A 21408-nucleotide genomic window follows, 5' to 3' on the forward strand; every position below is an offset into this window, starting at 1 on the left:
TTTTTTTTTTTTGATAAGCGCATGCGCAAACGCACAAAAAAAATAAATAAATAGCGAGGATTCTGAATCGATGACCGAGTGAATCAACGTCGCCTCCCATCCGACTCCATCTATCACAATGGCAGACAAACAAAATTCCCAGAAAAGGTACTGTAAATAGTTGTCTGGAGATGACTTGTAATAGTTTACTTCAATTTGAATATCATAACAAACATGACTGAATAGCTAAAGTGAAGTAATCATGTAGTAAGACAGTTTAGCGAAGTTGCTAGCTAGCAACGTTAGCTAACAGTTTTTAACATTTTTATTTTTCTCTCACTGTCCTTTTTTTTTTTCTTTTTCAGTGTCAAAATAGCCGCTGGGGCCGTAGTTTGTGTCGAAAGCGAAATCAGAGGAGATGTTACCATCGGTAAGATGTTCTACATGTGTTAACTTTCCGCTGATGGGTTAAAGAGAACCTGCATTTTTATTTTTATTATTATTTTTTTTTTTAAATACCTCAAAGCTAATCAGCCCCGCTGACAGGATTTTGCAGATTTCCTTAAAGTGTGCGTGATTTAACGACACCAACCAAATCCTTATTGTCTCAGGCCCCAGGACAGTCGTCCATCCTAAAGCTCGCATCATTGCAGAGGCAGGACCCATCGTGATCGGAGAAGGCAATTTGATTGAGGAGCAAGCTCTGATCATTAACAGGTGAGTTGAGGAATCTCTGGACCTGTTTCCACGTGTCTCTGCTCAGAAACCAGCCTGACATCATTACTACCTGCAAACTTGTTTGTTCTTCCCCACAGTTACCCTGAAAATATCACACCCGATTCCGAGGTGGAACCAAAGACAATGACCATCGGTATCAACAATGTATTTGAAGTTGGCTGCGGTATCCTTTTGACTCGTCCAGTCCCTTTTTTTTTTTGTTTTTTTTTTTCATAAGTGATTTCAAATTGTAACCATTGGATGAATCTTTGCTGCCGAAACCCTGTTTTTTCCCCCTAACAGACAACAAACAGTATCACAAGCCCTGAAAATTGGCGACAACAACGTGATAGAATCTAAAGGTGAGGTGTTCACGTCATCGTTTGCCTGTCAAGTGTTTGATCGTGGAGAGATGTGCATCTACAGAGAGGGACAGATTGTGTAGATGAAGTTACTAACCCCGTATCAAATATCCTCCGTGTTGTTGTTGTTGTTGTCCTCAGCTGACGTCGGCAGGAACGTGATCCTCACCAGTGGCTGCATCATCGGAGCTTTCTGCCAGGTCAACACCTGCGAGGTCATACCCGAGAACACGGTCATCTACGGCTCCGGATGTATGAGGCGGGTTCAGACGGAGAGACCGCAGGTATGGACATGAATGATTGGCAGCATGTGAAGTGTAGCCAAGTTCCCTGGCTTGCGGTGGGCATTATGAATTATATATCTTGTGCTTTCAAGTGGACAAATTAAATGTAGGTTTTTACCGTAGAGACTCTTGTCAGAGAGGTGTCCCCCTGTCACGGTAACTGGATACTGTAGTTGGAAAGAGGACGTTTTGGTACTGCAAAGTAGTTGTACAGGTTTTCGAGCTACTGGATCCACTTCTTCTTCTTCATAAAAACATAATATCCATGACATAGTTCTGTGCATTTTATGCATCTGCCGAGACGTGCTATAAACATGGTACCGTGTGTGAGCTATGCTTTTATGTTTCCAAACTAGACCCAATAGATTTTGGTATTGGTATCAACCAATTCAGATACATTTTAGACCGTATGTAATGATTTTTAAATTATTACTTACAGCCTTGACAGATGAGCGCTACAGGATTAACACTGTTTTTGGCAGCGTCACTTCAGTACTGCAATATTTCTTTACCTTTGTCAGCAATGCTTTAATGTCTGAAAAGCTCCTACTTATAAAAGTATGAAAATAAATTGTCCATTTTGCCACGCTGTAAGCAAAATGACAATTATTCTTTTATGAATTGATCTGCTGATTATTTTCTTAGTTAATCAACCAGCTGTTGGATCTTTTTAAAATGTCAACCAGTGTGTACCAAAGCCCAATGTGCAGCCTAAAATGTCTGGTTTTGTCCTTACAGACAGTTCACAGCCAGTTGATATTCAATTTAGGATCATGTAGGACAAAAGGAACCAGAAAATATTGAGTTACGAAGCTGGTATCAGAATTTTTTTTTTCATTTAAAAAAAACAAAAAACTAAAGACAACTATCCGATTTACAAAATAGCTTTCCAGTATTTTCTATTAACCGAGTCAAGTAATCGTTGAAGCTCTAGTGTGAAATGCATAAACGGAACCTCAAACATGAGGCCTCGTGTTTTTTTTGAATGTTCCCCTTTACTACACTTATAGTAATAAGCAATACAACTTGATCTGCATTATGCAACTATGATTTAACAGACTGATATTCGTCACAATACTGCATTTTTTCCCCCCCAGTAAAATAATATAGAGGTATTTCAGGTATAAAGTAGTTTTAAGTAGGTGCAGGATTTTCATGTGTCCAACTGCCCAATGTTTAGGTTTGAAAGCCCTAAATTATACTTCTTTTTGTGTATTTTCCCTCATTAACATGTCTGTTTTATTCTTACAGCCACAGACTCTTCAGCTGGACTTTCTTATGAAGATTTTGCCGAACTACCACCATTTGAAGAAAACTGTTAAAGCAGGCCAAACAGCTAGCTAAAACTTTACTTTTTGAATTGTAAATGGCTCACAAACCTAGGTTTAAATGGCTCCTTCTGGAAAATAAAAAAACATGAATGTATATAATTATATAATATGTACCTAGCCTGTCAGTAATTGTTTCTCACTTACTGATATTTTATATTACTCCAACATCAGATTAAGATTCATCCTTATCTTGCTGAGCTGATGTACTCTTTTCTATGATTAATTAAATAATTAATTATTCGGTGTCCCGAATGTACTAATTTATAATCATAGCAGTTACGAGTACTTTTTTCAACAGGCTTTAAATAGTGTAAATAATAAGAATACACAGGAATTAGTAGGATGTTTTCAGTCAACGTTCACATTATAAAAATAGGAGAATATAACAATGTTAAATGAATTATTTTAAGTATTTGCATTGATTCTAGATTTGAATTTTATATACAACAAATACTTCATGTTGGCAATTAAAATGGCAACGAATTGATCTAATAGAATTGAGGCAGTGTTGTGTAACAATGTACTTTATTAAAATAAGTTGAAAAATTTAAATATTTGAAACCACTATGCCATGGTGCTGCAAAGTAAAAGCATTTGAAATGAGGATGTTTTGTGCTGGATGAGACTTAGAAGTGATGCGCTGCACAACAAGCTGCTGTTTGTGACTCCTATAAAGAAGATGGATGGTGGCTTCAAATAAAACCGTCGACGCACCTCTTTGCGAAATAGTAAATTAAATGATGACAAAAGTATTTACACATTTAAGCCTCATTTACATTTCAACAGTATGGTTGTGTTGCCTCCTTTAAGAGTGGTAGTTTTTTTTTTTTTTTTAAAAGGGCCATTCAGTGACATCAATGATCTCAGTACTCTCTTCTTCCAGAGTCCTTCAGTTATGACTGATCAATAAACAAACTGAGAGGGATTCCACGTTACAGTTTCTATTCACTGCATGTAATGCAGGACCACTGATCACTGGGAGGAAATGGAAAGAAAGGAAAAGGAAAGCTGGTTTCTTGGATATTACACAGCCATGAGAAGTTTTTGTATCGTAGTGAGGTCAGGGTCTCTTATCTCCATCTCCAGCCATTTCTGAGTTACAGACTAGTGAGTGAAAAGATCTCACTTCTTCACAGGCACGCCTTCTGAATAGTCCTCCAGTACTCCTGCCAAATGGTTGTTGTGGGTCTTAAAGTGTCTCTTCCTCTGCCCACCTTGCTTCTTTCTCTTTTGAACTGGTAACTGCAGGGAGAACACAATTAGCTCGGACCAAGATGCTCGAGAAGGTACAAATGCCACTATTGAATATTAATGCCTTTATTTCCAGTGAAATAAATCAGGGCATGTTTATTTAGATTTGTTAGAATGGAAATCAGGTGGATGCGGGACAAGAAGGCACTGACCACTTTCTTTGGTCCGGTTTCTTGCATGGAGGAGATGCCTTGTTTCTTCAGGTACTCATCAATCTTCTCTTCATCCATGGAGTCGACTGGAACACTCCTCCACAGCTTCTGAAATTCTACAAATGAGAGCGAAGAGTCGGAACGAGAAGTACACGAGAGCTGGACACCAAATTAACACCAAACATACAAAGTAACACAAAGCAACCAGCACAAATGGAAGAAAATCTAAATGTACTTAGGAATGGGTTTTTCCACATATCTAAATAACTGCATTCAACATAAAAGTATGGTGAATCACAGCAACATAACTAAATGAACACCAGTGAAATCAGGAAAACAATCCAGGTCAAAATGCATGAAGGGTTTTGCTAACTCATTTGATTTTCAGTACTTTAGTATTATAAAGACATTGACGTTAATGGAAGTGACAATTCAGGGTTGAGGGCTGAGTGCATTCGCAGAAATCAGTACGACCGTCTTTTAAGTTTTGATGCAAGTCCTATGGTGCAATAACGCCGAAATTTGCTTCTCATTTATTTGTATGCAGAAAGACACAAGACACACTTGCATGCCGTCGACCTGCCTCCAAATTGAACCAAACCAAGAAGCTTATTTTGTTAAATTAGAGAAACTATTTACGAAAAATACATTTATTTTACAATATGAAATGGTAAAAAGGCTCATTTAAACACAAGTCTATGTTACAGTTGAATGTTTTGTATTTTTAAATGACAACTTCAACAATTTATTTGCCAGATCTTTTAAATTAAGAGAGCCTGACAGACACAAAGTCCACACAGAGATCAACACACGGAAAGAAAGAGCGAGTCATTTCTCAACCGGCAGACGAAGCTGCCTGATGCTCACCTTCATCCACAGCAAACTGGCAATGTTTGTCGTTGTAGAATAGGATCTTTTTCTTATCTGGTTTTGTTACAAAGATGATCTGATCTCCCAAAGCCTGTGAACAAGCACACGACAGGTCATTTCTCTGTCCAAATTACTCATCACGTGGGTGGCGAATAGCATCAATTATATTTGTGACCTTGATGGCTTTGGCTGAGTTGGGCAGTCCCTCCTCTACGTCATCCAGCAGCACTCCTCCCAGGCCCAGCTGGTCGTGTTTGTCCAGCAGCCTCAGTAAGGCTTTCTTGTCTTTCAGGTTGTACTTGGGCTTGAAGCCATACGTCCCATCCCGGACATCAATTTTTGGGTTGTTGACCAGGGCCTGAGATTGGCAGATAGAAGCAAAGTAGATTCCGTTAGTCGTATGTGATGTGCAGAACTATTCTACATTTCCCCCCATTAAAAATAAACAACGTAGGATAAAAACCTACATCTTGTGTTGTAATTATCTTTTTAAAAAAATTAAGAAATAAAAGTTTTCAGCTTCAGTAGTGCCAATTTTTTTCTTCACTAACAGTTTTCCATTTGAACAAGAATATTATAACCATGGTATTTAATGTTGCATGAAGTGTGTTATCACCCAGCTGCTACTCAGTGCTTCCTTTGTTTGCTACATACAGGATCTATGTGGATGAGAATAATTGATGCAAGTATCCAACGTCAGCTTACAGATGAAACAAGTACTGTTTAGACTTCAGGTGAGGAAGAGTCGAGTGAAACGGCGGAGCACTCCAGACCATAAATTATAAAAGTGTGGTATTCAAAAAGGCAGGAACACACCTCAGTCATGAGCCATTGTTTCTGTTTCATGCTGATGTCAAGAAGTTTGGTCTCATCCAGAATCTCATCAAGGGTCAGGAAGTGCGTGTCACCATTCTGATGCCTTGTCTGAGAGGTACGGACAGAAAAGCACACAGGTTTACATTAAAAAAAAAAAACTACACAGAGTCAGCAACAAGCAACAGGATTACATTTGATATAGTTCTTATTTTATGGGAGAGGTTCTTTGTCCTCTGCCACTGACCGGGTTTTAGCCAAATGTCCACAACATTTTAGTGTCTTACACGCAACAGTCAGGGTATTTCACACATTTTAAAACTGAGCATTCAACAGATGGCACGAGAAATGCACACATTCAAGGAAAATCTGTCAAGTTGAGTGCGAGTTCAGTAGAAAGGGATGAGTCAGACAGCTAGTGTGACAGGGCCTGGCTGCCTCTCTGCAGAGCAACAGCATGATAAACAAGTTGTTTACATACAAAAAGAAAGACTGGGGACCAAATGTCACAGCGGACACAACTGACTCACTCGGCTATCACAAAAGACAACAACTTTTAAAGAGCTGTGATGGAGAGGACGACAGGCTTCACATCTAGCAATTGAGTCGATGCTGTTGCGAGTAGTTGACAATTACTTGTCAACCAAATAATTGTGATAAATAATTTGTCTTTTTTTGTTTATTTTATGCCACTGTTACCGTACTAGCTTAATCATAGTGTAATGCTACACATGCATATTCTGAAGAAGAGGCATTTATTGACACTGAACAATGAAGTTTAGAAGTGAAAATATGTTTGACATTAATAACTTTGTTATGCAAAAGCCTATTACTGAAATATACAAAGAAATTACAAGCAATGACAGGTACCAATAATCAAAAGAAACACTGTTCTATATTGGAGTTAACGCTCCACTCGTGCAAATAAACTGCAGAAGAAGAAAGGGGCACAATGAAATGTCATTAAAAGAGCTCCAGTCAAACCTCAAACGGTGGAAAAGGTTCTGGAAATAGTGACAGAAATGTGATATTTGTTAGCTTCATCCAGCTGTTTTTATATAAATGAATGTAAACAGTTCTAAAGATTATGCAAAACTATTTCGGTCAGCTCAAATAAATTCAATCAGGTGATTATCCAATTGTTTGGGACATTCAAACCAGTTGCCATCATGGATGCTAAGACTTAAAAGCTTAATACGATCACACCTAAACGGCTAAGACAACATTCCCTTCCTAAAAACCTAAACATCGCCACACAGTTACCTTCATATAATTGACTATCTTGGCCAGGCAGCCAAACTTGTACCCGGAGCTCGTCTTGATGTTGAAGTTGCCATTACTAGATTCTGTGGAGAAAAAGAGAAAAATGTTTAAGGCCGACAACCAGGGGACTCACTGATCTTTGTTTATTCAGGTTACAAATTTTAATTTAGTTGCATGCATTTTGTGACATTTTCTTATCGACAAACAATCCAGTGAAAAACAAAACAAACTGCATTGTTTTGCTCACTCTTTAGTTTTTCCCATCAATACCTTTTGTTGCTGTAATTCTTTAAAATAGATTTTATTTATTTTTTTGAAGGGAAAGTAATTACCTAAAGCAGTGTTTCACTGTACCTCGATGCAAACTTAACTCAAACAGGAATAAATTGTGTATTTTGTTGTGGACTGCTCCCAGCTGCCATTAACACACATTCATCAAGCTGGTGAATATATATGGCAGCAGGACATGAAAATTAACTCAAAATAATCTACAGTGGCCATGTTGATGTGTTCATGGTAACGAAGGGGCATGTCAAGCGGTACAACAATGTGGCTGACCGAGGTGATTGTACTAATAAAGTACGACAGCGTTCGTATACATGAGAGCAGTGTGATGATAGTGATTTGAAGTACAGCCAGCTGCTCGTTTTCTCCGCTGGAGTCCAATAATGCTGCTCTGCACTGGAGGCTGTCTGAGGTCTGGGCTCAAGCACTCGCCAATCACGGCTGAAAACACACTGATTCATGAATGATTCACGGTGTGGGCGGGAGCTTCTGTCGCTGCGAGCTGCACAGGGGGCAGGACGCCGAAATTGTGACAGGCCGGTTAACGAATGGTGCAGAGGCAGGGCTAAGAGGAGAGAGCCAATGACGAAGAGCAGCCCGTGCCGTTGAGCCGAGACATGTAGAGCTGCAAGGAGTGGCGGAGGAAGAGATCGAGTGCACGAGCGACCGCTGAAGTGTGCATGAAAGTGCTCGGGAGGAAAACAGGTCGAGGAGTGAACGTGGAGGAGGGAGAAAGTGGAAACCCGGAGGGATAGGTGGAGCACCAAAAAAACAGGGGAGAGCATCCCTTGACTTGCATCCTCTAAAGCCTGAGCCAGACACAGGTGAGTCTGCATCTTTTTCAGAAACGCATACCCTGAATAATGTTTAAGTGTTGTGCCATCAACAGATCATATTAATCCACAGCATGAATTCAAGCTACAGGCTGTAGGCTGCTCTTGGTCTCGCTGTGAAGCTACGACTATGTGAGTGCTCCAGCATTTACAGGGTGAATCATACATCTTTAAACGCAGCTTATCTATTCATGATGCCAAATCCTTCTGCAATGAAGAAATCCCAGATTAAAAACCACCACATCTAGCAACTATTCATGGGAAATTTGATTTGTTCTGTAACAAGACAAAGCCACGATCTTTAGGTGGAAACTGTAATATTGAGGCCAAGACTGTACAAGCACACAGTGGATTAAATAAACATGGATCTGTCTGTCTGTGCTCTTTCCACTTGAATACCAACTCTTGTGTTTCTGTGCTCGTGCACTCATGAGCACCGTGTCAGTGTTTGTGGAAATGCTTGACTCGGTGCAAAATGAAGTGCTCGAGACAAATCAATGAGGGCTTGACAGCTGTGAGGAGTCAGCCAGAGGCTTTAGGAGTGTGTGTGTGTGTGTGTGTGTGTGTGTGTGTGTGTGTGTGTGTGTGTGTGTGTGTGTGTGTGTGTGTGTGGGGAGAGAGGGGGGGGAGAGAGCGAGAGAAGCATCTAGTCCTACAACACCTTTACAGCCTGGCTGGGCCGGGGTGGGGCTCATTTAGGGGGGAGATAACAGATGCTGCAGGGAGCCAATCTGCCCCTATCTGTGTGACTACTCTGACAAAAGAAAGGAGGAGAGAGACCACGGGGGAGGGAGGAGAGGGGAGAGTGGGAGTTTAGGCGAGACAAATTAGTGAAAGAGGTTGTTGTCATGGCAATGAGTTGAAGTGAAATTGATGTTACGAGCTGGGTCAGCAATAAGACAATGCAAGCATGGTACAGGGAGTTAGGTTGCATCAACTGAAAAGAAAATATCACAGAACACTTAACACACTGTAAACACGTGCTTCAGTCTGTAACCATAAACCAATTACCTGCTCACAGTAAAAGCAGTCAACTCTGGGACTCATCCATAATCGTTTTGTGTGTCTTATCTTGTCTGATTTAAATCAATCCATAACAGTGTAGTTTAAATATGTTGTAAGCAAGTGGGGACAATTTGTATCTCGCAAAATCCAATGCTGCTGGCAGACCCCCATTAAAAATTCATCAATGCAACATAAGTGTTCAGAAGCGCGCCTGTCATACGCTGTCCATTTTCTTATAAAAAAAAACCAACAACAACAACCACAAAATAAACTGAAAGGAAACCATCTCTTAAAAAGTCCCCGTCCAGCACACTGACCCATAGAACTGCAATTTATAGCTGCACTCTTACAAGATTTAGGCTACAGCCATAGACTGTAGGTTACAACATAATATGATCATTTCAGATACCAATACAAGACTATAAATTACACATGTTGATCCTGAGGTGAAAATGTGGGACCTCTTGAGACAACTGCAGCCACCACAAACTTGGGTTCTCACCATGTGGAGCCTCGTGAGCTGCAGGTTGGGAATCACTGGTCTGATGTAAAGACAAGCACTTGTGCTCCTCTTCCTCAACTTCTTTCTGCACTCGACTCAAGTAACCCAGGTGAGCTGCCTTGGTTTCAGAATGTGATTGTGTGCATACATACGTGCGTGTTAAGAGCATGTATGTGGGCAGAGAAACTGGTGAGCTGTTCCCTGAGGATGTAAAAATGGGAGGATTTGGCTGGAAATGTGAAAGGATAGATGAGGAGGGACAAATGGTACGACACTGTGCACAGTGAGTGATGAACATCCTTTAAATTCATTATTAGATTTCAGCTCCTTCACTTCAACATTTGTGTCAGACGTTATGGCTGAAGAGTCGCAAAAGAGAGTCACAAGAAGTGTAGCCGCTCCATTTCATGGTGCAGCTCTCCTTTCTAAAAGGCTTTTAAATCTATTTTTGTTTGGAGCAGATGGTCTCAGTAGGGTTTCTGCTCTTTTGCAGTATAACATTTTGCTCCAATAACACACTGTCTTCTCATTCAACTAAAGATGCTTTCTGTGGTGACAGATAAACCTGGGGACTTTTTGAGCAAATATCAACACTGCACTTGATCTTTTTACATGATACCCTGCATGACTGATCATGATGTATTAGTACACTAATCACGTAACAGCAATTTACCTGTGAAGCTCTGATTGTTTTATGAGGAGGAAATGGGTTTTCCTTTGTGCCTTCTGTTTAATATTTATAATTATTAGGAGCAAATGATTCTAAAGGTCTGGCACAACAGAGCCTGCAACATCCAGTTGAAGTTTTTGTGTCACATTTAAAAGTCAGAGAATCCTAACTGGTGTGCCCTGAAGGGCAATTCTTCCATTACTTTCAGTTATTAATCACTCTCCCACCAAGAAAACAACTATTACAACCATCACCTTCACTTTCTAATTTGTTCTGCAGTGAAAAACCAAAACCAAACACTGTCACAGACATTAACAAACTGTCTTTCTTCATGTTTTTGTTGTTTCCAAGCAGAAATCATGGCCAACATCACAACCACTATACACCCAAGTAATCTCCCTGAGGCCGTCCTTCTGTCCCACATCTCCTCTCAGATCCAAGAAGTCTACCCATTCCATGATGGCTGGAATGTGGCCTGCTTCATCATCCTTCTGCTTTTCATCCTCACTGTCCTATCCCTGGCTGCCTTGGCTGTGCTTTATGAGCTACTGGACTGTGGGTGCTGTGCCAAAGGGAAAACACACCACCAGCTACAGGAGGAAGGGCCGGGGAGCTGCAGCAGGCTCATGACCGGTATTTGCAAGGAGCCGGACTCCCACACTGAGGTGGTATAGGGGCGGCGAGGATGAAGAAAAATGAAAAGCTGGAATTTAGGTATATTGCTGAATTGACCGATACCACAGCGACGAACCATTCCCTGAGAAAAAAAAAAAGACCTCAAACTGTCAAAAAGTGATTCATTTTCTCACAAATTAGGGGGATACTGAGGAAAGATACAAAATATGGAATGAGAGCAATCTAAACAAGAAAGGGGGACACTGGTTTGGAGCGAGTCTCAACTTTTCCTTTCAGTTCAGAGGGAATCTTCACATATTTACAGCAGACACTGAAAGCCATAATTTACACCAGAAATACTGCTAGAAGAAAGAAATCGCACCTGGATAGAGATAGTACTATAAAACACAAGTTTGAGATACTTAACAATGAAGGCTGAGCCAGAAAATGTTATGTTACGAGGGCCTGTTCTTGCTTTGTTTTCTGTTTTTTTAATGGAGTATAAATTTGAGTGGCCAAAACATGGGTAACATTAAAATCACAAATAAGACCCAAAATCAGCGAGTAAAAACAACAACAACTGCCCTGTGAGTATTTCACATACTTGTGACCTGCTGGATGCAAATGAACTTCTATAAGTATAAGTGTATAAAAATGATGTCCAAAACCGAGAACTCAAATATCCTGGTTTAATATGAATCAAGCTAAGTTGGATATGATCGTTGCTTTGGATGAAGCCTATATTTCTCTGTTCTTCAGTAAATTGTATGCCGGTGGTGTTTACATGTTTGGCACTAAAACATTATCTCATGACAAGTTTGGTTGCTGCACAGTGATGTACTTTTATCAAGTCATATTGAGCACACTGTATGATTTCATATGCCTTACCACACCATGCCTAATAAATTGTCACTGTATTATGTTTGTTTTTTTTCTGCTCCAAGTAACTGGTTCTTGGTAAATATACTGAAGTTTCAAGCTTGCATGGGAAGACAACAGGCCACTGCTCAAAATCCAAATCTGAAATGTTGTATTACGATACAACTCCATGCTGCAGTGCTCCCAGCAGTATTAGGGTTTTGTAATAAGTAACCTACTGTATAAAGAAGTAAATCACATTTGGAAAGGCTTCTCATATTTGAAAATCATGTTATAGCTTTCTAGAGAAACTAGCACCATTTGTGAGTGTTATTAGCTCACGCAGCATAATGACATAATGAAACACTCTGTAGCAGCTATATAAATAGGTAGTATAAAGTAACTACCTAACCTAACCTAAATACTGATGTATGTGGAAGTACACTGACAACAAAGGATTTGACAAAAAGTAATTCGGAGTTCTACACACTGCAAGTCAGGGCACGGATTTCTGAGAGCAGAATTAGATTTGTGCACAAGGGGGAACCGATTCATTCATTCAAAGTACAACAAATGACTTGAACATACGAGACAAATTGTGTAACTACATTTGAGTGAGCAGAGCGTCACCTGTTCAATTAGACCCGGTGGTAAAGGGTCATGCTGTTAGATTCTTCCTTCTACTTTTAAAATAAAAGCTGGGGCAGTGGCCTTTTTTTAAAATCCTCAGCGTCAGACCGCATTACTGTATTTGGTGTCTGTATCATCTTACAAATCAAAAAGCACGGACATTAAAATGTGAAAATCACATTCTATTAATCTAGTTTTTAAGCCTGTCTGTCACAGTCATTTTAAACCTGTAGTGCAGGTTGTCTCCTGCTTCTGCCAGTGAGAGTGATAATAAAAACCTTGTTGACATGAGCTTATGTCGCAGTTATAAAAACTGTGGATGAATGAAATAAAAAGAGTCACAATCCACACAAAATGATTTGTTTCACTCTCAGAATTTGAGCCATTCGGTACAATGACATTTCGAAAGTTTAGAAAAGCCATGCATTTGAACTTTTTTGGCCCCATTCAAGTTAACGTGGGGCTGAACCAGAAGTTAGCCAGCTCAGCCGGCGGAGGTCTCAGGTGCACATGCTCTGCCCCTAGATCATGGCCAATATGCGCCCAAAGCACAAATGTTTCACCAGACACCAGATTTAGAAACTCTGTATACTGTGAAATACAGAGAGATTTACCTGGCGGTACTAGGTTTAATTGCCATTATGGGAATTTGATTTGCCAAATGGCTTGAATGAAATAATGTAATCCATTTGAAGAAAATATGCTTCACCTACCGGTGCTGTGTTTGGACCCGGAGGAGCTCTCCTTGTCGAATTTGGGTTTCTTCTTCTTGTGTGATCCAGAGTCTGATGCAGCCTGTCTCTTCTCTACAGCTGGAGTAGAAAGTGCTCTTTTCTTGAACAGCTCACGCTCCCTCAGTAGAGCTGGATCCATCCCGGCTGCCAGCACCCAAAATATATTAAAAAAACCAAAACAGACACAATCTGACAAAGATGAAACCCAAAACAATTTAACACATTACAAGATATTTGTGCAGTTTTAACTTTTCAAGATATTACTTTTCAGTTCTTACCAACACTCGCCAAACAAAGCCCAGTTGTTAAGGCAGACATTTCGAAATAAACCAAATACGTTTAAATGAGTAAAGAGGAGATGGGCAAGGATTCATGTGTTTTCATACCGTCACAGATGCAGGCGCTGCAAAAATATTTGGATTACCCACTTTAGGGTGCTAGAAATGATCTTCTGAGTCCAGAGGGACAATATACAGAGGTAACTGTGTGTCTATGTTTTCTGTTGCTTCAATTGTAGGCAAATACATGACACACAGCAGACATGGGCAGCTTCCTGCACAAAGCCAAAGACCAACCAGTTTGACTACAAGCACCTGATAAATAAATAGCCTGACGCTGGGGCTTTTTTTTTTTTTTGAGACAATGAAAACACCAAGACTGACTTGCGTTGTCTAATTTACTTAATGTCACTGACTGTTTTGCATCAGTTTTAGATGAAAGCAAACGTAACGACCCAGTCTGACACTGGCTCGTAGTTAGCCTAGCACTAGCATGTCCAACGTTATTTTACTGAACGATACCTGAGAGGAGGTGACGGATTAGTCCCAAGAGGCCTGACTAATGACGGAGAATATCAAGCAGGCGGCTTCCTTCCTGCAAATCGTCGTTTTTCTCGTTCCTTTAAATGATAATATAAGTTAAGGTAAGCTAACAAACTTCACACACATCATTTCTCATGCTGCACTTCCGTTTTCTTGTTCGACTTGTCGGATACCGATAGATAATCCTTGGATGACGTCATTACGTGCTTTAATAATAAAACTCGCAGGTTGCTTCGTTGTCTTTTTGAACTGGATTTTAAATCCTCAAAATCCAGTTCAAAAAGACAACAAACAGCCTTTGCGTTATACCACTGCAGCAGGAAAAAGGAAACGCTATTATCAAAAATAAATAACTAAAAAATAGAATCGAGAATATATATGATGAGATATACAATGTATGCAAACGTTACCCCAGGGCAGATCACATGGCCTATTTGGGTGATATTTGAAGTGAAAATATGTAGTTTACCTACAAACCCTGCTGCAAAAAGACATTGTATATTAGTATCTTTCAAATTTCACTGCACTGCTGATATGTATGTAGATACGACTGTATTTTACCCACTGAATATAACCATAATGGCTAAAACCCTAAAGAAACTAAATAAAGCCTAAAGGGAGGCAGATTTCGGCCAAACGGTCTGATTCCATGGCAGCCAGCCACAACAACTGTTGAATATTATTTTTACAAAACAAAAATAACTTGTAGTCCAAATTATAAGGGATTTCATTTGCAAGGACAGCTCATTCAGAATATAAAAAAAATTGGCTACTTCAGCTTTAGTGATAAAGGAAAATAAATATAACGTCATCTTATTCTTTTAATATATTTTTGAGAGGTATCATTCAGAATATATTTTCTCAGTGGTTATGCTGAGCATAGTTCTTTAATCACTGCACTTGTCCATGAAAAAAGGGTTGGAGTCGTCTCCAAAGAATAAGTGGCTCAACATTGCCGCCTAGTGGTTCACTTAAGCTACTGCCTCAATACAGACATTTCTCGTTATTTCCAGTGCATACATATCAGCAGTGCAGTGAAATCTGATGGATCTTCTCACATATTTAAGGTAAGGATTAGTAGTACCGCAAATGTTCTCTTGCTTTCAAGATGAATCATTCAACAGTTTTGCATCAATGCAGCGACATTAAAGAAAAAAAAAACATCTCAGACAGACATAATGCAAGAAAGAGGGTAACAAACAAAAATAAAGCATTGATGTGCTGCACCACCGATCAAGTTTTCAATTCAAGGTAAAAAAAAAAAAAAAAGAAGTGCCGCAAAGTCCCATTTTCAAATGTTACAAGTACAGTTTTTTCAGAATCCGAGTGCAATACTTATAAAACCTTAGACAAAAAAACAGGCAAAGACATCTCAAGTGTATAGGTGCATCAAAACCTAGATGCAACAAAAGATGTATTTGAAATAAAGTACCAACATGTCATCAACAGTGTGACCCTGTGAAAAATTGCAATGATGTAAACCCTGGCATCCACTGAGCTTGAGCAAATACGGTGGCCAGGAGTTCAGAGATCAAGCCCATATAGTACATGGAGCGTATTGGTGTCCTCTGGTGTCTTTTCAAGACAAACTTCTTGAAAAGAAAAACAAAAATCCACTCTCTAAAGGACATGACTATTATAATGTGCCTACACTGCACTGTTGACCATCACTAAGCTATAGTCTCTCTTACAGATTGATCAATATACATGATCTAGCCTTACTTGTCACTACTCATTGCATCTGTAGATTTGCTGTATGGGAGACTTCAGTTTAAAAAGGCCAAACACTGCAGACATGTTTTTATGAAACAGAATACATCATTTCATCTAGCTGAAGCTGGACTTTGCTGACTGAGGAGGGAAGGCCATTCCACTACTGGGTAATCAGTTGAGAAAGGAAGCGAGATAAGGCTGCAGTCCAGCCAGGTCACCGAAGAAAATAAGAGCTAAGCACTCAGGAGTAACAGAGGGTGGAATATAAACCACAGAACAGAGCTGGACCTTAGCATTCAACTCAGGGTGAAGGAACAGAATAGAAGACAGTTTTTCCAAATTAGTACTGAACTGGCTCACATGCATAAGCTTTTGTACAATGACAAAATGCCTCAGGGTTTAAAATAAAGGATGTCTCCTTGTTTTATTCAAGAAGTAGGCAAAAACTTGTTTCAATTTCAAAGCTCCTTAGATGTTAACAGAGTGTTTCATAGCTTTCTTTTTTAGTTTGATTGGCTTGAACATCCTGTCAGTGTTTCCTTTGTGAATTCAGTTGCTTTGTTAGGCAAAGTACATCAAACTTTTATTCAACAGTATTTCTGTGTTGTCATGTTTGTTAGTCTGTCAGATTAAAGCCTGTGAAAACTTGGTTTCAGATCTAAGGTATTTATTCACACTTTATTGATTTATTTAAAAAAAAACAAAAAAAACAGCTTATCCACTGCATCAGGACTGTGTGGGTGGTTCAGTAAGATTTGATTGAAACACACTTTGGAAGAGAAACACTGATTAAAAAAAGAAATAGAGAAATATCTCATGAAATAAGCAACACTGCTGTAAATATGATCACCAACTGTATAGTAAAAGCCGATGGTCGGATTTAAAGGCCTCTGATGGGCACTTTTACAAATGTGAGCTTTTCACCATAAAACACAATCACTGACCTGCAAGTCTATTTGAACACATAACTCTGCTTATGGAATATGCAGAATGAGTAAAATCAAATCAAAATCAACTGACAAAAATTTTTAAAAGTGAAAAATCTTAGTTAAATAAAAAAATTACAGTAAATTATCTTTTCATATATTGCACACAGAGATACTGCACATGCTCACTGTTGTGGTTTTTAAAACCCCACAGTGACAGAAAAATTACCCCTCATGCATTTGTCACACAGCTCTCTTGTAATTTTGTCAGATTGAGTTTTTGATGTATATTTTACACTCTCTTTTAGAAGCCCAGAGTTTTTTATAATGTGCACAACACACTGATATTCTGTGTATTGCTAGCAACTCTATATGAAAATGTAATTAGGACTGCCTGTGCATGTTTGTGTACATAAGATAGACATGTTCAGTCAAAAACCTATTGTCTCATCATCCAACCTGTACCTTAATATGAAAAGCCAGAGATGTTGATATTAAAAAAGTCTTAGCATATGATCTCCAGAGCATTTGAGTGAGTGAGTGAGTGAGTGAGTGAGTGAGTGAGTGAGTGAGTGAGTGTGTGTGTGTGTGTGTGTGTGTGTGTGTGTGTGTGTGTGTGTGTGTGTGTGTGTGTGTGTGTGTGTGTGCGTGCGAATCGATGCCCTTGGTTCGGTCTATTATTATAAAAATTATTCTCAGTCCTTGACAAATAACACAAATAACAGTGCAGAAAACTACATGCAGGCACAGTTCATCCAACTTTTCAGATGTTAATGCAGATCACAGAACAAATTAGCATTTCCAAAAATCCTAATTAATGTTTTAGTGGGCTAGTCAAAGAAGGCAGTCCACATGAATGATTAAATATGTGCTAACCTAATTTAGGCCCTAATCCATAGTTAATGAATTACACTGTTTAGTCATAGCAGAGATAGAATGGAAGAGAATGACAGATACAATTTAGACATCATAGACTAATAAGACCTAATGTCACAGGAAAAAAAATGATTTTGTTTCAGATGGCTCGGCCGCTCACTTATTTCAACTATATTTACTTTCAAGCCACAACATCCTGGGCAAGTCAAGGTGCAACGATGTCCAATTACACAGATGCTGTCAGTCTGCAGTAAACTGAGATTGACAATGAATTAGATTCATTTTAGGAGGCAACGTGCTTTCTTTATTGATCTAGTTCAGTAATTTGTTGTTTTTCACAGTTGAAATTGTGAGAAATTTAGTAGTAGGTGTGTGTAGTGTGTGTAGTGGTCAGGTACAGGGGAGGGGGGGGGGGTTATGTTCTACAGTAACGGAGAGAGAGGAGAGAGGAGAGAGAGAGAGAGAGAGAGAGAGAGAGAGAGTAGAGGTGAGGTGAGGAGTAATATCAAAGAGACGAGACGACTGAAGTCCAGGAGCCACTGCCGAGTGCAAATCCCTGTGGAGGAGAAAATCTCAAAGTGACAGCTTTCAATTACAACAGTATGAGAAAGTGTGTGTGTGTGTGTGTACTATCTGTCAGCACTTCTGGGCTTCACTGACAGTTCGATGTCACAGCTTCTGAATTGTAAGTACCTCATGTACACACAAGAAAGCCCACTCACTCACAACTCACACATAGACAAACACATACACATACACATTCACACACACACACACACACACACACACACACACACACACACACACACACACACACACACACACACACACACACACACACACACACACACATAAACACACACTGTTTCACACTCGTTTTCTTTTCCTCTTTTTGTCATTCTCACATTTGTCTGTGCTGTATTCTCAGGTGTCTGGGTCGAACTGTTGTTGGACTCTGAAAAAGCCAGAGGAAGAGGAGGCAGCTACTGCACACTGGAACTCGGTGTACTACTGTCAATTGTGTGTAGGTGTATGTAGTCTGTGCCCATGACCGTTACCGTAGGCTATGTGAGATATAGATATAATGTTAGATCGATGGTGTTTTGAAGCCTTTACTTAGGGTAGCAACTACGAGGGGGGATTATGATATATTTATGTATTTAATAGGAACAATGCAGTAAAAGAAATATGACTTAGAAAATAAATTCAATAGATATGCATTATAGGTCATCTAGCCAATGCTAGTGTGAAGCCCTTTTTGCTGGTTAGGCATGCAGTTGAACAGGTAGTGATGGAGGAAATCGTTACCAAATACTAACCTGAGTATCTTACCATAAAATAAACTACACGGCCAAAAGTACATGGACACCTGAACAAATTATGTGGACACACAAACATTAAACCCACATGTGACTCATTCCAAAACGATGAGTTTAAATACAGTACATTGCTCCAACAGCCTGCACTCTTCTTGGGAGCTTTTCTCATACCTGGATGCTCCCAGAGCAGAGCCATTAGTGAGGTCTTAGACAGATGCTGGATGATAAGGCCTGGCCTGAAATCAGCGTTCCACACTTCATCTCATAGGTGTTGGGTGGGGCAGAGGTCAGGGCTCTGTGCAAGCCACCCAACGTCTTCCCCTCTGAGTGTAAGTCAGCCCTGAACTGGAGGCACATTGAAATATTATTGTATGTTCCAACACTAAGATTAACCTTAACCGCAACTATAGTTTTAACCATGAAAAAAAAAGAGATATATGTCCACAGTGTGTACGCTAATAAAATGTCTGGATCATTTTCATTTAAAAGTAAAGGTAATAAAACATTAGGTCTATGTAATATTATAAGGAAGTTGATACTATCGGCTACATTTATAGTGGCAGCTAATTTATAGTGGTGCCTGTTAGAAAACATTTTACCTTTGAAAAAAGTGTTACATACTGTTTCACTGTCATGAGATCACTTTCTGGGAAGAAAGAGAGATTTGGGTATCAAATGCTACAATTACAACAACCACAAGGTGGCAGTATAACAGCGTTATTTCCTGCTGCAGCAAAGCGAGTGACTCATCGAGGCAGAGGAGCTGCAGCCTCTTAGCCAGCCAGGGGAGATAAAAACAACCAAACCTGCTGTATCGACCCCAGTCTCTGAGATATAGCTCATCCACTAACCTCTCAGAATGAAGAGCACACCATGGCTGCAGAGGCATCCAGATTTCCTTGTTAAATATAAATAGAGGAGATCAAGGGACACAGCATCTTTAATGGAGGAGACATAGAGGTCTGACATGCTGTCATGCTCTAAACCAGGCCAGTAGTCTGTGGCTTTGTTCAGATACTTTCTACCTTGGCCTTTCTTCAGACCTTGCATCAGAGAAATCAATGATATAGTTTTGACTGACTGGTGAGAAGTGTACTGGTCAAGCCAGACAACCCTTTGCTAAATCTGACAATTTAACAGACGGAGGAGATGCCTCTTAACGATTTTGAACAAGCTCACTTTTTGTGAGGTGGCTGGTGAGGCATCGTTATGTAAGACTGCACAGACACTCAAGGATGGAGCAGAATTTTGTTGCAGAGGCAGTTTTTCAACTATTCTGTACTTTGTAGCAGAAATAGTATCCCAGAATGAGTCTAATAGGCTTTTAAATGTCAAATGAAGAACAGCGTCATTCTGCTGTGTTTATTAACCAGAAAGGGGGTTTGTGATGAATATACACCATGGGTTAAAGACTCTATTTCCCCTTTTCTCTGTAAAGAACACATGTCTTCATTACTTTACTGGTGAGGACTTTCAGTGAGTATTCACTCCCTTGTTGCTGAGGCAGTTTTTATATGAACCTTCATCAGCAAATACCAAACAACTCTCTATCCATTAACGTGCACATACTGTACATCTGTGTGTGTGCTACTAGCAGATCCATGTGTGTGTTAGCGTGGCATGTGGTTGTGTGGGTGGCACCGGAGGGCTGTAGGACAGCCAGGTGAAACGAGTGTGTGCTGTCCAAAACCTGCAGGGGAAAACTAATCCTGATTCCTGATGTTAATCTGAGTATTGAGCTTCTACATAGGGGGGCGATGCTGACACCTGATGGTGTGCAGGTCAAAGATGTGTGTGTATGTGTGTGTGTGTGTGTGTGTGTGTGTGTGTGTGTGTGTGTGTGTGTGTGTGTGAGTGATGCTCCTCTTGCCCTTTCCAAATGTCACAGAAGGGCCAACTCCTGAGGAGCGGGCCCGTAATGTGTGCCCACACATTATGTGTGTGTGTGTGTGTTTGTGTGTGCGTGCCATGATAATCTCCACTATTAAGCCCTTCAAACGAATCGCTTCCACTGATGTTTGCACATGTGCGCAGACAAGAAAGCGTGCGTGCTGTTTGTGTGTAACTCTCTCTTCTGTATGATCACATTCTCTATTCTCTTATTGCATCTTTAATACCCGTCGTCCGCAGTGCAGTGTATTTCACAAACAAAGTCTTCAAAACAACCTCTGCCTACCACAAAATTTCAAAATATATTTTCATATATCATCCCCAAGTGGTTCATAGTTAAGTCTTGATTTATATTCATAAACAGCTCCTAAAGTTAGAAACAAGTCATAACACTATTGTGTCTGGCAATATAAAGTTTTACATCGTTAAATGAATGGAGGCCCAGTTTTTGTATTATTGCTGTGTTACACTAATTACATTTTGCAAGGTTGGGAGGGAGAAGTGACCCTGCTATGAAATAATTAGATGTCGCATATATATGACTGTCTGATTCATCAACAATCTACAAATCTGCAAGGCTCAGCTTCATGAATTCCCCTTTTATGTCTCAACGCAAATTTCCTTCTTACCAGTGCGACTAATATTGGAGAAAACAAAGTTGAGTGCTCCACGGTGCTGGAGCTAGGCAAGCATTGTCTGCCTACAGACT

At 39.9% G+C, this 21408-nt stretch overlaps 3 protein-coding genes across 4 annotated transcripts; 2 read left to right on the top strand and 1 right to left on the bottom strand.

Annotated features, from left to right (window-relative positions):
• The first annotated feature begins 42 nt into the window (after positions 1-42).
• On the top strand, positions 43-2913 carry LOC138209259 (dynactin subunit 6-like). The gene is made up of 7 exons (XM_069167711.1): positions 43-147; positions 345-409; positions 591-696; positions 795-880; positions 1011-1058; positions 1200-1342; positions 2594-2913. Exons 1-7 carry the CDS (start codon positions 119-121, stop codon positions 2684-2686), a joined length of 570 nt encoding a protein of 189 aa, XP_069023812.1. The 5' UTR covers positions 43-118; the 3' UTR covers positions 2687-2913.
• Positions 2914-3390: 477 nt separating this feature from the next.
• On the bottom strand, positions 3391-14131 carry gtf2e2 (general transcription factor IIE, polypeptide 2, beta). The gene is made up of 8 exons (XM_069167710.1): positions 13955-14131; positions 13134-13298; positions 7023-7105; positions 5763-5870; positions 5122-5304; positions 4944-5037; positions 4077-4192; positions 3391-3915 (listed from the first exon to the last, which is right to left on the bottom strand). The coding sequence occupies exons 2-8, from the start codon at positions 13291-13293 to the stop codon at positions 3796-3798; spliced, it is 864 nt and encodes a 287-aa protein (XP_069023811.1). The 5' UTR covers positions 13294-13298; positions 13955-14131; the 3' UTR covers positions 3391-3795.
• Positions 7883-11850, top strand: smim18 (small integral membrane protein 18). 2 transcript variants are annotated; one of them, XM_069167904.1, is made up of 2 exons: positions 7883-8131; positions 10669-11850. In XM_069167904.1, the coding sequence occupies exon 2, from the start codon at positions 10677-10679 to the stop codon at positions 10989-10991; it is 315 nt and encodes a 104-aa protein (XP_069024005.1). In that variant the 5' UTR covers positions 7883-8131; positions 10669-10676; the 3' UTR covers positions 10992-11850. The 2 variants fall into 2 exon arrangements, with proteins under 2 accessions (XP_069024005.1, XP_069024004.1); XM_069167903.1 differs by having other exon boundaries at positions 7888-8131; positions 10672-11850.
• Positions 14132-21408: the final 7277 nt, after the last annotated feature.

The sequence above is a fragment of the Embiotoca jacksoni genome, unplaced genomic scaffold (genome assembly GCF_022577435.1).
Source record: "Embiotoca jacksoni isolate LCO1_2020_lvr unplaced genomic scaffold, fEmbJac1.0.p SCAF_4, whole genome shotgun sequence".
Classification (NCBI taxonomy): domain Eukaryota; kingdom Metazoa; phylum Chordata; class Actinopteri; family Embiotocidae; genus Embiotoca; species Embiotoca jacksoni.